The 17,904-nt window shown below is 38.3% G+C and overlaps 1 protein-coding gene across 7 annotated transcripts in view; it reads right to left on the bottom strand.

Moving 5' to 3' along the window:
• Positions 1-17,904, bottom strand: part of FAM169A (family with sequence similarity 169 member A) — a 65,461-nt gene that overhangs the window by 25,631 nt on the left and 21,926 nt on the right. For 5 of the 7 annotated variants that reach the window (XM_005221410.5, NM_001205854.3, XM_024981289.2 and 2 more), the window contains one exon: positions 16,005-16,176. The exons of the other annotated variants lie outside the window; for them this stretch is intronic. In XM_005221410.5, the coding sequence (XP_005221467.2) occupies positions 16,005-16,176 (172 nt within the window). The remainder of the gene's footprint in view (positions 1-16,004; positions 16,177-17,904) is intronic. 7 annotated transcript variants of the gene reach the window in all.

Raw genomic sequence — 17,904 nt, 5'->3', positions numbered from 1 at the left:
TTCAGGCAACAAACCTTTCACAAATTAACTTTTACCAATCATATCATTTGATGAGATGGTCAATATAGCAAGACTTTTTAAGTTCAACCATATAATGAATTACTCATTATTAAACTGGAGAACTTCAATAACTTTTTGCAATAATCTCTGTAAGAGGGCATGACAACCCACTCCAGGATTCTTGCCTGGAGAATCGCCATGGACAGAGAAGCCTGGTGGGCTACAGTCCATGGGGTCACAAAGAGTCAGACACGACTGAGCGACTAAGCACACACACACTAAGACAACTAATTTAAATTCAAAACAGGTAACACACATTGTTATATACTTAGTTCTTAACCACTGATGTTCAGTTAGGACACTAATAAGGGTCAAAATGTCTTACAGAGTGGCTGTAATTAACAATATTGCTTTATGAAGAATCCACCTGCCAATGCAGGAGCCACAGGGGACTCGGGTTTGATCCCTGGGTAGGGAAGATCTCCTAGAGGAGGAAAGAGCAACCCACTCCAGTAGTCTTGCCTAGAAAATTCCACGGACAGCGGAGCCTGGCAAACTACAGTACCTGGAGTAGAAAAGAGTTGGACAGAACCGAGTATGCATATCAAATTAAAAAAAAAAAAACGTAGATCTTAAGCATTAGCACCTCAAAAAAGGAAAGGAAGAGGGCTTCTTTGGTGGCTCAGTTGTAAGTATGTATATGTAAAACCCAATGCAGGCGACAGGGGTTCGAGCCCTGGTCCAGGAAGACCGCACATGCCATGGGGCAGCTAAGCCCATGTGCCACAACCACAGAGCTTGTGCTCCAAAGCCAGGAGCCACAGCTACCGAACCCTGAGCACCCTAGAGCCCGTGCTCTGCAACAAGGGAAGCCACGCAATGAGAAGCCTGCACCCCACTGCAACCGGAGGAAGCCCTGCGTACAACAAAGGCGCAACACAGACAAAAGTAAAGAAAATTACACACACACACACACACACACATTATATATATAAAAGAAAAGAAGGAAGAAAGAAAATGGCAACCATGTTAGGCAATTAATATACTGATTAAGGTGAATATTTTGCAATGTGTATCAAATCACAACTTCAACTTATCAATTATACTCAATAAATCCAAAATAAATACATAAAATTTTTACGAGTCTAACGGGTAGCCTCACCAACAAGCTACTATGACTAGCTTTTTTAATGCCTTAAAATTAGGGTTCTCTCATAGTAACTACTACAAGTGATAAAGAAATCAAGAGACATTACTTTAAAAATAACATTAATTCAAAGGACAAAGCAAACATGAGAAGAGAATCCTATCTAGTTCGTAATACTGCCTGAAGATCTATTGCTTTTACTGTTGTGCATGCCTCAGAATACCAAATATATGAAGTAAATTTCCCACAAATTGATTTTTTTCTATTTTTACATAAACATTCCTTTAAACAGAGAAAAGGTAGAGTCTAGCATCTAACAGTGTTAACAAGGTCAATTTATGGAACTAACAGTTTTCACAAAGTCTAAAGTTCTACTTACTCACCATGTACATATTCATTTCAAAAAACCATGCTAATTCCCTTCTTGTGACTATATCTTAAATTCTTATTTTTATATTTCTATCAGGTTCTACCCAGATATAAGAGAAATCAAATAAAGGGTAGAAAAACCTCCTGTTACCAGAGATTCTTCAGACACATCAACAGCACAAGTACTTAGTAATTAGTGGGGGGGGGGGGGGGGGGGACTACAACCTTAGATGAACTTTTCATTAAAAATCTACTAGTTGAAATGAAATTTAATTTAGCACTGCAGAAGAAGCAGCTTGGATATTTACACTCCTCAGAGCTTCACCTTTGGCCACAATCTTTTTCTATATGCTCTCTCTGGGTAATTTCACCTACTCTCAAGGTTTCTACCATTTATCCAAATGCTTATGATCACAATCTTTTATTTCTGTAATGCATGAAACTTACTCCAAGATGAATGGAAGAGCTCATATAAATGTAAATACAACAAAAAACACACGGTCATCTCCAAATACAGAGAAAAAGCATTAGACAAAATCCAGCATATTCATGATAAAAATACTTAAGGTGTTCAATTTGATAAAGGGATCTATGAAAAACCTCACAGCTAAGAAAAATCACACTTAATGGTGAAAGACCAGATATTTTCCCCTAAGATCAAGATAAAAATGTTAATTCTCACCACTTTTATTCAATATCTTAAGTAGGTTCTAGCTGGGCAATTAGACAAGAAAAGGAAATGAAAAGCACCTAGAAAGAAAGGAAACCTTGTATACAGACCTTAAGATTTTCATCTTAAGAAATTCACTAAAAAAGTATTAAAACTGATAGTTTTTAAAGTCAGCAAGATTATAGGACATAAGATCAACATACAAAAATCAACTGAGGCCTTTCCTGGCAGTCCAGTGGTCAACACCGTGGGCATCCACTACAGGGGGCGTGGGTCTGATCCCTGGCTGGGGAACTAGGATCTAGACCCTCAGGTCTGCCTTGCAGAGTGGCCAAAAAAAAAAAAATTCAATTGTATTTCTAGACAGCAGCAATGAACAATCTTTAAATGAAATTAAGAAAACAATTCCACTAACAAGAGCATCACCAAATAATAAAATACTCAGGAATAAATTTGGCGAGAGTACAAAACTGAAAACTACAAACATTTACTAGGAATTAGGGACCTCCCTGGTGGTCCAGGGGTTAAGAATTTGCCTGGCAATGCAGAGGACACAGGTTCCATCCCTGGTTAGGGAACATCCCACATGCTGCAGAGCAACTAAGGCCATATGCCACAACTACTGAAGCCCACGCACTCTAGAATCCCTGCTCTGCATCGAGCGGTCACTGCAACGAGAAGCCCACACACCACGGCTACAGAGTAGCCCTCGCTCACCCCAACTAGAGAAAGCCCGTGCACAGCAACAAAGAGCCCCTGGGATGCAGTGAAGACCCATCACAGCCAAAACTAAGTAATTAATTTTTCAAAAAGCCAAAGGAATTAAAGAACAGTTAAATAACTGGAAAGACATCCCATTGTTCATGATTCAGAAGACAACATTGTTAGAATGTCAACACACCCCAAACTGACCTATAGGTTCAAAATTCCAGCTGGATTTTTTGCAGAAATTGACAAAGTAATCCTAAAACTCATATGGAAATGCAAAAAAACACAAATGACCCAAATAATCTTAACAAAGAAGAACAAAGTTGGAAGACTTCCCATTTTAAAAGCTACAAAGGTACAGTAATCAAGCCAGTGTGGTACTGGCACAAGAATAAATAGCAATCAACAGAACAGAAGTTCCAGAAACAAAACCTCTTATTTTTGGTCAACTGACTTTTGACAGGAGTCCCAAGGCATTTCTATGGAAACAGAACAGTCTTTTTACAATGAATGAGGCTAGGGCAACTGGATATCCACATATGCAAAAGAATGATATTGGGTCCCACTCCCCTTTTTTAGACCACATACAAAAATTAACGGCAAATGGAACATAAACATAACTTTAAGTGTTAAAACTATAAAAATCTTAGCATAACACACAGCAGCAAATCTTCATCACCTTAGGTCAGGAAAAGTCTTCTTAGCTACACCAAAAGCAACAGTGACACATGGACAGATAACTGGCTTCACAAACACTAGTGCGTCAAAGGGCATCGACCAGAACGCACAAAGACCATCCACAAATGAGGGAAAATCCTTTCAAACTATGTACTCCATACAGGACTTCAATCTAGAATATACGAAAAATGCTCACAACTCACTAATAAAAAGACAAATAAAACCCAACTTAAAAATAAGGATTTAACAGACATTTCCCCAAAGACATACAAATGGCCAACAGGTATATAAAACATGTTCAATGTCTCAAATGATCAGGGTAACAGCAAACCAAACGAGGTTTCACCTCATACGCATCAGGGTTGCTACCAGCAAAACAAAAGACAACAAATGCTAACAAGGGTATGGAAACCTGGAACCCTTGTATACTGTTATTAGGAATGAAAAATGGTGTAGCCACGATGAAAAAAAGCACAGAGGTTCCGCAAAGTATTAAAAATAGAACCATCACAGATCCAGCAATCCCACTCCTGGGTATATATCCAAAATAATGGAAATCAGTATCTCAAAGAGATTAGCAATTCAATGTTCACTGCAGCATTATTACCAATAGCCTAGATGTGGTAACAACCTAAAGGTCCAATGATGAATGAATGGATAAAGAAAATAAGGGGTGGGTGTGGGGGTGGGGGTGGCGTGTGTGTGTAGGATATACACAAACAGCTTCAAAAAAATGTACATCTGCCTTATACAACAAGATGGATGAACCTTGAGGACATTATGCTAAGCGAAGTCAGTCAGCCACAGGACAAACACTGCATGATTCCAATTACATGAGACATCTTAAAACAGTCAAATTCCTAGAAGCAGAGAGCAGAACAACGGGTATCAAGGGCAGAGTGAGGGAAAACAGGCTTAAAGTTTCAGTAAAGCCAAGCTCTAGAGACATGCCATATACAACACGACACCTACAGTCAACAATATTGTAATCTATAGTTAAAAGTCTGTTAAGACAGTAGGTCTTCTGTTAAGTGTTCTTACCACAATAAAATAAGATTAAAAAACATATTTTAAGATAAATAATCTAGACAGAAAGGAGATTAGTGGCTTCCAGGAATTCCAAGATAAAGGAAATGAGGAGTGACAGCTAAAGGGTACAGCAATTCTTGAGGTGATGAAGATGTTTTTGAATTAGGCAGTACTCATGGTTGCACGACTCTGTGAACATACTGAAAATCACTTAAGGGTAAACTTGATGATATGTGAATTATAATAGGATGGACCTCAAAATAATCATACTGAAAGAACCCAGACAAAAAAAAATGTACTATATGATTCCAATTTATAAAAATCTAGAAAGCAGGCTAATATATAATAATAAAGAGCAGATGAGTGTTTCCTTGGGGACAAACTGAGGAAGGAAGGATGGTTACAAATAGGCACAAAGAAACTTTTGGGAATAAGAGATCTGTTTACTACCTTGACTGTAGTGGTAGTATCACAGCTATATACATAAGTCAAAATGTAACAAAGTAAAATTTCGACATGGTTAATTTTCTGTAAGTCAGTTATACCACAATAAAGTGAGAAGGGTTAAAAAAAAAAAAAAGAAGACAACTCAATTTAAAAATGGGTAAAGGATTTGAACAGATAGCCCAAAGAAGACACAATAATGGCCAAAACGCATGTGAAAAGACGCTCAACATCCTTAGCCATTTGGTAAATGCGACTCAAAATGACAATGCCATACCACTTGACACCCACCAGATTGGCTATAGTCAAGAAGACAGATAAAAAGAGATGGGAATACCAGACCAACTTACCGGCCTTCTGAGAAACCTGTAGGCAGGTCAAGAAGCAACAGTTAGAATCAGACATGGAACAACGGACTGGTTCCAAATTGAGAAAGGAGTACGTCAAGGCTGTATATTGTCACCCTGCTTATTTAACTTCTATGCAGCGTACATCATGAGAAATGCTGGGCTGTATAAAGCACAAGCTGGAATCAAGATTGCTGGGAGAAATATCAGTAACCTCAGATATGCTGATGACACCAGCTTATGGGAGAAAGTGAAGTGGAACTAAAGAGCCTCTTGATGAGGGTGAAAGAGGAGAGTGAAAAAGCTGGCTTAAAACCCAACATTCAAAAAACTAAGATTATGGCATTGGGTCCCATCACTTCACCGCAAATAGATGGGGAAACAACAGAAACAGTGACAGATTTTATTTTCTTGGGCTCCAAAATCACTGCAGACAGTGACCACAGCCATGAAATTAAAAGACACCTGCTCCTTGAAGAAGAGCTATGACAAACCTAGACAGTATTAAAAAGCAGAGACGTTACTTTGCAGACAAAGGTCTGCATATTCAAAGCTATGGTTTTTCCAGCAGTCATGTATGGATGTGAGAGTTGGACCATAAAGAAGACTGAGCATCGAAGAATTGATGCTTTCAAACTGTGGTGTTGGTGAAGACTCCTGAGAGTCTCCTGGACTGCAAGGAGATCAAACCAGTCAATCAACCCTGAATATTCACTGGAAGAACTGACGCTGAAGCTCCATATCTTGGCCACCTGATACAAAGAGCCAACCCACTAGAAAAGACCCTGATGCTGGGAAAGATTGAAGGCAGGAGAAGAAGGGGGTGACAGAGGACAAGATTGTCAGATGATATTACCGACTCAATGGATACGAGTTTGAGCAAGCTCCGGGAGATGGTGAAGGGCAGGGAAGCCTGGTGTGCTACAGGCCATGGGGTCACAAAGAGTCAGGCCCGACGGAGCAACTGAACAACGACAATGGGTAAATCGTATGGTATGTAAATGAACCTTAATAAAGCTTAAAAATGTAAATGGAACAACAAATTTGTACACGTGATTCTAATAAACTGTTTATAATCAGATTTTTCATATACTCCCCAAACCTGCTCCTTCTCCTGTTTTCTAATTTTTCAGTAAATCTTATCATCATTCTATCAGGGGCTCAGAGCAAAACCTGAGATCTCATCCTTGACTTTTCCTTCACAGCCTACGCATAATCCATTAGAAATACTGCAGCAATGACTTCATAATTTATCTTAATTATGAAGACTTCTACCCCTTTCTTCACCTCTCACCAGTTTTCTGCAACCGCCTCTTAACTAACTTCACTCTTCACTGCCATCTCTTTCTGGTTTTCCACACAACACAGCTACTTTTATAGAAGGCTAACCAGATTGTGTTACTTCAAAGCTCAAAATCCTCCACCAGATTCCTATCACCCAGAGTGAAATTCAGACCTCTAAAAACCTCCTCTTGAAACTTCAAGAGAAGTTCCTTCCTCATTGTTCCCACACTACCTTCAGAGATGCTTGCCCTGACTAGTCTATTGAAATAGTACCTCTATTTTAAATAGTACCCACCCCCAACACACACTATTCTTTTAATCTAGTTTTTCTTCATAGTACCTGAGAGCATATCATCTATTTGTCTATCCATTGCTATCTTCTCCTCTTAAATGTACGTTCCATGAGGACAGAGTTTGCAAACATTTTATTTCTATCTCTCAATTTCTGCTTTTTGCTTTCTCCTATTCGCCCTCCTCCCCTTCTTCTCCTTCCCTATCAATATAGCAAATACAAATAACTTCTGAGTAAATGTTCACAATATCATTCAGGATCTAGGCATCAAATTCAAGAACAGCTGTTCCGTCACAACTGAATGACTCTCCCTTTTCATGGCATCACCATTTCTACTTTGTCTAATCGGGAAAATTCCCGATTAGACATTCTCTTCTCACCTTCATAAAACCTGGCTAAATACCTTATGAAGCCATCAGTGTGTGATTGTTTCCACAGACACACAGCATAAAGTGAATCCTAAAGAAATAATGCTACTAGATATCTTTCCATGAGACCTCGTCATATACTACTAGAGAAGTATTCTCATCACAGTCTTCATGCTTTATAAATCAGTTAAGGTAACATGAGCTGTTACAATAAACCGAATCAGGAAAGCTCAACATTAAAAAGTTTCGTTTTTAAATAACAATGCCACATGGTTGTTTCTGGGTAGTGGATGGCTTTCTGATTCACAATCCTTCAGTTACCTACTGGTGCCTCACAAACCATCCCCAAATGTACTGGCTTAAAACAAAATCTGTAATTTCGCGATTTATCACAACTCTCATATGGTATTAAGTGGGCCACTGGCACAGCTAAAGGTCCAAATGCCTCTATTTCCACAGCAGCAGGAATCGCAGCGGGGCTTGCCAGCCGGGCACCTTGCTTCAATGCAGTTAAAGACCTTGACGCTGGCTAAGATTGAGGGCAGGAGGAGAAGGGGACAACAGAGGATGAGATGGTTGGATGGCTTCAAAGACTCAATGGACATGAATTTGAGCAAGCTCTGGGAGATGCTGAAGGACAGGGAAGCCTGCAGTCCATGGGGTTGCCAAGAGTCAGACACAACTGAGCAATTGCACAATGACAATATAGACTATCAAAAGTTATTATTTTATATCACATTTTTGTTATTCCTCAAAAAATCTTGAAACAGAAGGGCCAGAAATCTAAATTTTAGTGAGCAGAAAGTGGGTGACCTGTCCAAAAAAGGAGGTAAGATCATAGCTATAGCTCCGAGTAAAAAGAAGTTAGAAAGTTGTAACAAAAGCTAATAGCAAATGAAGAGAGGAAAAAACACTTCCCCTAAATATTATTTCAAATGGAAATTTCAAAAACCAAAAATACATCTCCTGATATCGATCATAAATAAATCCCTTTGGAAGCAAGTTAACAAACTGATTTTAAAGGTGTTGATTAGATTGATAATCAACAATTAGATAGATTAGATGATAATCAACAATTAGATAATTAGGTAGATTAGATCTTATGTTTTTCCAAAACATGAGTCTTCAAAGTGGATCAAGGAGATTGACAGTTGAAGCCAAATAAGAAGTATTTCCAAAATAACACTTGTCTTCAAATTTTTTCCCCTGTCTACACTAAAATGTGACATCTGATTTATACACATTCACTATCTTTTATCTTTCTTGACATAGGACAGTTAACAAAACTTTCACTGAATTAACAAGTGGTTTTATTTTTCATGCCTATATGAGATTTTTCTTCCGAGCCGTTTTCTAGTTAGTATAGCCCTTTTAATAGGTGGACCTGATCGTCACAGGCCCTGTGAGATTTAGGAACTTCACCTAGTTTTGTGGTAGACACTGATCAGACTCTGGGAATAGTCCTTTTGACAGTGCTCACTTTCAACTCTCCATCAAAGTTCACACATACACTGTCAGGGCACAACAGTCCTCTAAGACTTGTTGGGGAAAACACACACACACAAACACACTATCCATCCCCCAAAAACAAGCACTTACATCTTTTTCAGTATTTAAAGTTATTTTCAGTTATTATATACATGTATAATATACATTATAACATTGTATATATTATATATATATATATATATAATATAGTATTTCCAGTTATTCTAAATAACTTACTACTTCTTGATTTTTCCATTTTAGGTATAGAAGATGAGAATTAACTTTTATATATTAACACATTCACACACCCTACTCCCAATACAGCAGTGACAGAATGAGATGGTTAGACAGCATCATCAAGTCAATGGACATGAATCTGAGCAAACTCCAGGAGATAGTGAAGGACAAAGGAGCCTGACATGCTGCAGTCCATGGGGTTGCCAAGAGTCAGACACGACTTAGGGACTAAACAAAAATTCCCACTATACCATAACCACACATCCTATACACGCCTTATCCTATTACCTCAATATAGTAATATATAATTTTGGCTAGACCTATCTTCAGCAATTACATTATGCACACACACACATACATTTTTGATAACTGAACCATGTGGTCTATCAGAATTGTTTTTCTATCCTGCACTGCTTTTTGATACACCTTAACAGTGGTTTATCACTCATTAATTAGTGTTTACTTCTAACTTATCCCTCAAGAAAGTCTCCCTTAACTTTATAAAACTCATCTTGATAAGTGCAAACACATCAGGTATTCCATATTTTTGAATCGATGACTCAGAGTTTCCTGACCTACTACAACCTAGATTAGTCAATCTCTAGAAAAGTGCTGTCCAAAAGAACTTCCTGCAGTGATGGAAATGTCCTGCATCTCTTCTCTTCAATGTGGTAGCCACATGCAGTTACGGGACACTTACACTGTGGCTAGTATGACTGAGAAACAATTTTCAGTTTTATTTCATCTTAACTAATTTCCATTTAAATAGCTACATAAAGCTAATGGTTACCAATTGGGACAGAGAAGCCCCAGAATGATCAGAGCTGTGATTTGGGGTATTTCTCTCCTTCATTTCCTAATCTCTTTCTTGATCTCCTTCCTTATTTTAACAGAGCATAAATTCTAGCTTCCTGAAAGATGATGCATGAGAGATTAAAAAAAAAATTTTAATTAACTATGTAGAAATTTCCTTCTCTCTCATACTTCATTTATAATCTGGGTATAGAATTACAATGAAAATCACTTTCTCCCAATATCTTAAAGGCATTATTCCACTTAAGAGTATTCAGTGTTGCTACTGAAAAATCTACATCATTCTGATTCTTGATCCTATGTATAAATCCCCCTCTCTGTGGAGTCTCACAAAATCTTTTTTCTATCCAAGATATTCTGAAATTTCACAACAATCTACCTCCAGTATGGGCCTATTTTAATTCACTGTGATGGCTGTTCAAAGGGCCTCTTTAACTCAGACATGCATGTTCTATAATTCTGAGATGTTTTCTTTAACTACTTGATTGGTGATTCCCTCCCCTCCAGTGCCTCTGTTCTCTCCTTCTGAAACATCTGTTCTTCAGATTGTTCTGCTAATTTTATCTTTTCTTTCTTTTATATTTTCCTTCATTTAGGAGTTTTTGTGCCGTTTTTGTTGCTGTGACTGCTCACCTTTATAATCATCATCAACTTTATCTTCCTTATGTTGTGCTCTATGGACATTCTTATATTTTTTTAGTAAGTAAACTATTTATTTCTGGGTGCACTGGGGCTTTGTTGCTGTGCACAGGCAACAGCTGTGGGGAGTGGGGGCTACTCTGCTGCGGTGCACTGGCTTCTCACTGTGCCAGCTTCTCCTGTTGCAGAGCGCAGACTCCAGGCGCACGGGGCTTCAGCAGCTGCACCACACTGACTTAGTAGCCGGGGGTCTCGGGCTTAGTTACTCAGAGGCATGTGGGAGCTTCCTGGACCGTGATCTCTTCGTTAACACTGTGTCTGCCAGGATGCTCTGCATAGGAAAATTTACTATGTTTCCTTTTTTTTGGCCATGAGGCATGTGGGATCTTAGTTCCCTGACCAGAGATTGAACCCATGTCCCCTGCACTGGCAGGTAGATTGTTATCTACGTACCAGCAGGAAAGTCTTGGGCATTTTTTAATACATATTGTTCTCATTCCATGAATGTAAAAACTACTCTTACATTCAAAAATTATTAAGAGTTGTTCCGTTTTTGCATCATGTGTCTCTTCCAAACTGGTTTTAGTCTGTTTTTGTTTTGATCTCCATCATATTAGTGACTTGTCCCAACTAAGCTATTTGTTCATAGTTAAGAATATGCAGAGTACATCATGAGAAACGCTGGGCTGGGAGAAGCACAAGCTGGAATCAAGATTGCCAGGAGAAATATCAAAAACCTCAGATAGGCAGATGACACCACCCTTGGGGCAGAAAGTGAAGAAGAACTAAAGACCCTATGAAAGTGAAAGAGGAGAGTGAAAAAGTTGGCTTAAAGCTCAACATTCAGAAAACTAAGATCAAGGCATCTGGTCCCATCACTGCATGGGAAATAGATGGGGAAACAGTGGAAACAGTGTCATAATTTATTTTTGTGGGCTCCAAAATCACTGCAGATGGTGACTGCAGCCATGAAATTAAAAGACACTTACTCCTTGGAAGGAAAGTTATGACCAACCTAGACAGCATATTCAAAAGCAGAGACTACTTTGCCAACAAAGGTCCGTCTAGTCAAGGCTATGGTTTTTCCTGTGGTCATGTACGGATGTGAGAGTTGGACTCTGAAGGATGCTGAGTGCCGAAGAATTGATGCTTTTGAACTGTGGTGTTGGAGAAGACTCTTGAGAGTCCCTTGGACTGCAAGGAGATCCAACCAGTCCATTCTGAAGGAGATCAGCCCGGAGTGTTCATTGGAAGGCCTGATGCTAAACCTGAAACTCCAATACTCAGGCCACCTCATGCGAAGAGTTGACTCATTGGAAAAGACCCTGATGCTGGGAGAAACTGGGGGCAGGAGGAGAAGGGGACGACAGAGGATGAGATGGCTGGATGGCATTACTGACTCGATGGACATGAGTTTGAATAAACTCCAGAAGTTGGTGATGGACAGGGAGGCCTGGTGTGCTGCGATTCATGGGGTCACAAAGAGTCGGACACGACTGAGCGACTGAAATTAACTGAAGAAGGAGACATTAAGAAGTTAACTAATGTACATGATGGAGATTGCTGACAACGAGTTGGGACTTTTCCCAGGGGAACTATTTAAACTGGCATTTTTAGAATATTTTTTTCTCTTGGACAAGTCAAATTCCTCAAAGGAAACTTTTTTGTTCATGTAACCATAAATAATTTTGAAATACATAACATGTATTCACACATCTTTGGTAACATCTAAAATTTCCATCATAAGTTTCAATTATAAAGACTATAATTTTGAGCAAGACTTCCCTCGTGGCTCAGATGGTAAATCTGCCTACAATGTGGGAGACCCAGGTTTGATCCCTGGGTTGGGAAGATCCTCTGGAGAAGGAAATGGCAACCCCACTCCAGTACTCTTGCCTGTAAAATCCCATGGACAGAAGAGCCTGGTAGACTACAGTCCATGGGGTCGCAAAGAGTCAGACACAACTGAGCAACTTCACTTTTAACAACTATTTATCTTAAATATAATTTCAGACTTAGCAAAAAGTTTCCAAAAATATGCAGAGTTCCCACATACCCTTCATCCAAATGCTCCTAATGTTAACATCTTACATAGCCAGAATACTACTATGAAAACCAGGACGTCAACACTGATAAAAGACTATCAGTAAAACTGCAGACCTTATTCAACTTCCACCAGTTTGTCTACTAATACCCTGTTTCTGTTTCAGAATCCAATCCAAGATTCCATATGGTATTTAGTTTCACGTCTCCTAAACTCTGGTCTTTGACACTTTGTCCACCTTTCCTTGTCTTTCATCATCTTGATACTTTTGGAGGTTACTGATCAGTTACTTTGTAAAATAACCTCCAATTTGGCTTTATCTAATGTTTTCTCATAATAAAATTGAGATTATGCATTTGGGGCAAAAATAGTACAGAAAAGATGTGATGTCCTTCTCAATATACGACACTGGGGTCTCTAATAGTGATGTGTTTTATTCTTGGTAATGTTAACCATAATCTATTAATTAACATGGTGCCTGCCAGGATTCTCTATATAAATTTACTGTTTCCTTTTTTGGTTTTTGGCCTTAGGGCATGTGGGGGATCTTACTTCCCTGAGCAGGTACTGAACCCACTGTCCCCTGTAGTGAAAGTGCGGAGTCTTAACCACTGGACTGCCAGGGAAGTCGCCCCACCCCTTCTCAAATAAACAATATTGATTAAAGAAAAAAACTGTATCACTACTCTTCTAAATGTGTCAAATGGACCCTAAAAACTATTATCAATTTGATTTGATAACTGTCATCATACACTGAGCAAACTGTTCCTTACTATGGAACTATTAACAGTAAAAAAAGTTTACATCGTTCCTCTCCACCCTCTATTATATTTATTCTACACACTGTTATCTTGATATAATACATTTTTATGTTTGGGTTATATATGGATTATCTAATAATTCTCCTCTGTAAATACATATCTGTATATAAATATAAATTTTTTTAAATATAAATTTTTAAAATTCCTTGTGACCATAAGGTTCTAAGTACCAATTCAAAAGTAATTCTGTGTTTTCATTATAATTAATATTAGTATATGACAGATCAAAACACAAGTATATTATACATTTGGAAAATTATTCAGCAAAAAATAAAATTTTACTGAAAATATCCCTCTTAATGAAATATATAGAGCTTACCTTTTTCTTTTCAGTTTATGAGTCCATGAACAAATATTACATACTATCAAAACGCAACAAGCATTAATTCTGTTCCTTTTATTTTTATAGATAAAAATGCTTAATAACCATAGGACGGACCAGAAAATCTTATTACAGTGATGTTACTCAACTCTGCAAGCTCCCTTTAGGGTTATGTATCAGATATTATACAGTGATCTACTATTAAAACCTATTTTTAATGATCTGACATCTACCTAACCCAAAAGATAAACTATAAATCCCTCATGATTTCTTTATTTCAGGCCCCCCAAAATTATATATTTTCTTGAACTTCATTTCCTGTAATTAGATTTGACCTCATAAACAAAGTCTCCTCTTACATATCAAGATAATTTTTATGTTCCTACTAATAACCCTACATACTGATTTGCATTTTACTTAAAAAATCATAAATAATAAGTGATAATCACAGACTTTTAGTCAACGACAAATGTATTTAATAAAGACTTTATCTTTTTGCTACTGCTACAGTTTTTTTCTGATACGTATCAATACATTAAGGAGAGTTCTATCACAAAGTGTTTCAGTTTTTGTCCCGGGCAATTTTTAAAAATCATTTGGGTTTCCTTTGTAGAAAACTACTTCCAGACTGAATTAGATGGTTATAGGTTCAAAGGCTAGCGTAAGCACATCTAAGTCCATTGTTCTCGGGCTGACAGAGCCAGAGCTTAAAGCGGAAAAAGACAAATAAACAGGCCGTAAGGCAGTTAGCAGGGAAGAATGGAAGGTGCTAAGAGGGGCAGACAAGCAGCACTTGGAAGCCGAAGCATATAAACCTGAGCTAAATGCCAGAAATAGAAAACAGAAGCCAGGTTCCAAAGGAGAGGAGGACACCCAAAGCAGAGGAGGAGCCCAGAACACACAACAGAGAAGGACCAACGCCTAGAATCCAGTCCCGACCAGAAACACTGAGCGGGGAGTGCTGTGCCCTGTACCAACTGTGCGTATCTCACCTAGAGGTGCTCTAAATGAAAAAGCATACACTCTTACGTACTTCAAATGTCTATAAGCTAGTTTCAAGTAGGAAACCCTGCTGTAGCCAGTATGAGCAGCAACAGGCCTCTAATTCCCATAGGAATTATCTTGTATAAAATAAAGCATATAGTAATTGAACCATACTCCAGCCCCAAATGTATGAAAACATTTTAAGCCAATAAAGTGATGTCTTCATGCAATGCAGCACTAGGCTTCCACTAAAAACATCATTTTTCTGCCTCTAAATGATGGTATCTTTCTGGAGTTACATAATTACTGGTTCTGCTTCAAATTTATACAAAAATAAAACAGCATACTAACGGAGACTTATTTACTACACCAAACCATTTAAAACTATAGATCAGTTTTATTTATTGAGAAAAAGTGACCTCCCTTTCGTTGACTATGTATACTAATTCTCATCATAAATGTCCATTAATTGTATGATTAAGATATTATTAGTCATAACTATCCTTCAAGTCAGCAGGGAATTTGTTAAGATCTTTAGAGGGCATTTGATCACAAGAGCTAAATTTGGCAAGTCTGAAATATAAAAAAGACAGAAAAATAATGTGAGCGTTCTCTGTGAAAGGTCTTTTGGCCTAGGTGCAGAGCAAGGCTGCCTTTGTTACATGGTGGTTGTCAGGTGTGGAGTTATGGACTAAGCAGGTTTGATTTCTCTGGCTCCAGAAGCTCTAGGGAACTAAATGAACAGAACACATAGAGCAAGATGAAGCTGCTCTAGTCTTTCAGGAATAGGGTGTAGTTGGGTCCTGGGATCAGAAATCCAAACTTGACTAATGATGTCAAAGCTGCTTGGATTCTCTAAATATATTAAAGAACTTTGTTCTTCATGGTAATTGCAAAGCTGCCTTTAATCTATCAGGCTGAATCAGCTAAAACTAGAAGAGAAAGGCTATGCATCTGGTCCACAGGTAGAAAGGGGCTTTGAAAAAAGTCGGTTAATAGTGACAGCAATAGGAATCGAAGTAGAACAAGGACTTTAAATAAAGGGAAGGAAATGAGAGGGAAAGAAGACAAATTTGAGCCTCAATATACAACTTTCTTCACATAGGTGGTGAAATATTCCTGTCAAATGTTTAATCTTTTTTTCAAGACTTTCCTAACAACCTCACTTGCACAGAATCAAAGCACTCACAAGAAATACTGAGTAAAATCATCTCAATTTGTAATTTAGATACTAATTTAAAAGGGACATTGATATAGGTGGGGTCCAGAAAGTGAGTTTACATAATAAATATTTTATTTAAATAACTTTTAAAGACTCACCTGTAGGCTTAACTGAATAAAACCCAATGGCCTCTCCTTTCTTCCACAGAATCTTAGCATAATCAGTACTGCTATGACACAGGAATGGGATCTCATTTCTCTCCATTTCCTGCTTTCTATAAATAATTCGATTCAGAACATACAGAACCACTCTCTCCCCAAGAGTTCTCACCTACAAAGAGAGTCAGACACCAGGCACAACGGTTATAATGCACATCAACTGAGAGATGCAATTTACCTCACTCCCTGCTTCCGTATCTCGTACTGACATTCAAAGCATTTTGAATACATTCAAAATGACTTGTAAACCATTTTATTATCACAAAGATGAGACCAAGTCATTCACACCAATAATAATCCATTTCTATGGATACAAATTATGCATGAAGTAATGCTTCGCAGCAAAATTCTAAAATAGGCAAGCAGGTTTCCAATATACCAATGCCCAGCATCTCCACTTTAGCAGTCAGTGTTCTCTTCTGGCTTCCAACTGCTGAGATCCCAGGTCTCCCCAAACTAACTGCAGCCCCCAACATCTCTAGTGCGTCAACTCTTTCCACCCATTCCAGCCTACACAATAAAAAAAAAAAAAAGTAAAGAAAATAAAAGGGACAAAAGCTTAGTGTTACCCTGAAGACTTTAAAAACAATCATCTCATTTGATGAGGAAAGCCATAATTATGCTCTTGGGAAAGGCATCTGTCTCATCCTTTCCAGGTAAAATGGTCATTAAACAGTCATGTGTTTGTTATGCAACTCTCAGGAATACCTGTCTCCCCTCACACACATACACACACACCCCTCCACCAGACCAGATGGGCAATGACGGTGGCACCAGGACAACCTGATGAAAACAAAACTTGGGTCAATCACGGAATGGAAACAGAACCTCACCTCCTACAGGCAGGGCGACAGTCACAGGGACCCCCTCATCAACTGCCTGACACTGAACAGTGGGGTTTTCCCCACAGATATCTGTCACTGCTAAAAACAAGAGTCTAGCCATGAAATCTACACGCCTGCCCCAACTTTCCTTAAAGAAAAACAAGAATGTCTAATTAGGGGGAGAGAGAGAAAAAAGCATTAGGCACACACACACTACTACCAAAAACCTCCCTGCAAAGAGATTTCCAATACCAAACAGCACATGTAATGACCATGTTCACCAGCTTACAAGGTAATCCATGCCTTCCTGAACAGCTCTGACCAGCATGAAATTCCTCCTCACACTGAGCTGAAATCTCTTTTCCAAAAACTATACTTTGCTTGATATTCTGGACCACAGAGTCTACAAATATTTGAAAACAGCCATTATATTCTCCTAAATTTCCTATCAAAGCTGAATGTAGAAAAAGACTAATCTAATATGATTTTGGGTACTCCTGCCATTCCAGTCTTATCCCTTGAAATAGCCTCAGATCCCTAATGTCATCGGATGTGACATCCCATGTCAGCGGATACAGCTACTACAAATATAAACTGAAGATATTGATAAGATAATGGGGCTTTTCTGTATAAACTTAAGGTTTTTATTAGCTTTCTTTCTTTCCTTGATTTTACTTCTAATTAACTAAAGCCCAATCTTTTTCATATGTGCTGCTGTTTTAGTTTGATCTTCATGATATACAGTTAATTTTTTGAACCCATAGATGTTATTTTACCTTTTTCACTAGTTTATTTTCATCATGTTAGATCCTTCTCTTTGTTTCTTAATTCTGCCTTTACAGATGAGTTCTCTCTTCCAGCACTGTGGCATGCTAAGCATGCCAGCTATGTCATCTTCTAAGTAACTAATAAAATGATGACGGGGACAGAAAAAAGGACTAAGTTTTACAGTGTGCTACTGAGGACCTCCTCTCCACTACACTGTTTGGAACACTGAATGGATCACCCAAAATGGC

The sequence above is a fragment of the Bos taurus genome, chromosome 20, assembly GCF_002263795.3.
Source record: "Bos taurus isolate L1 Dominette 01449 registration number 42190680 breed Hereford chromosome 20, ARS-UCD2.0, whole genome shotgun sequence".
NCBI classification, from domain to species: Eukaryota; Metazoa; Chordata; class Mammalia; order Artiodactyla; family Bovidae; genus Bos; species Bos taurus.
Note: the sequence above shows the minus strand (reverse complement) of the source record. Positions and strands in the feature narration are given on the sequence as shown.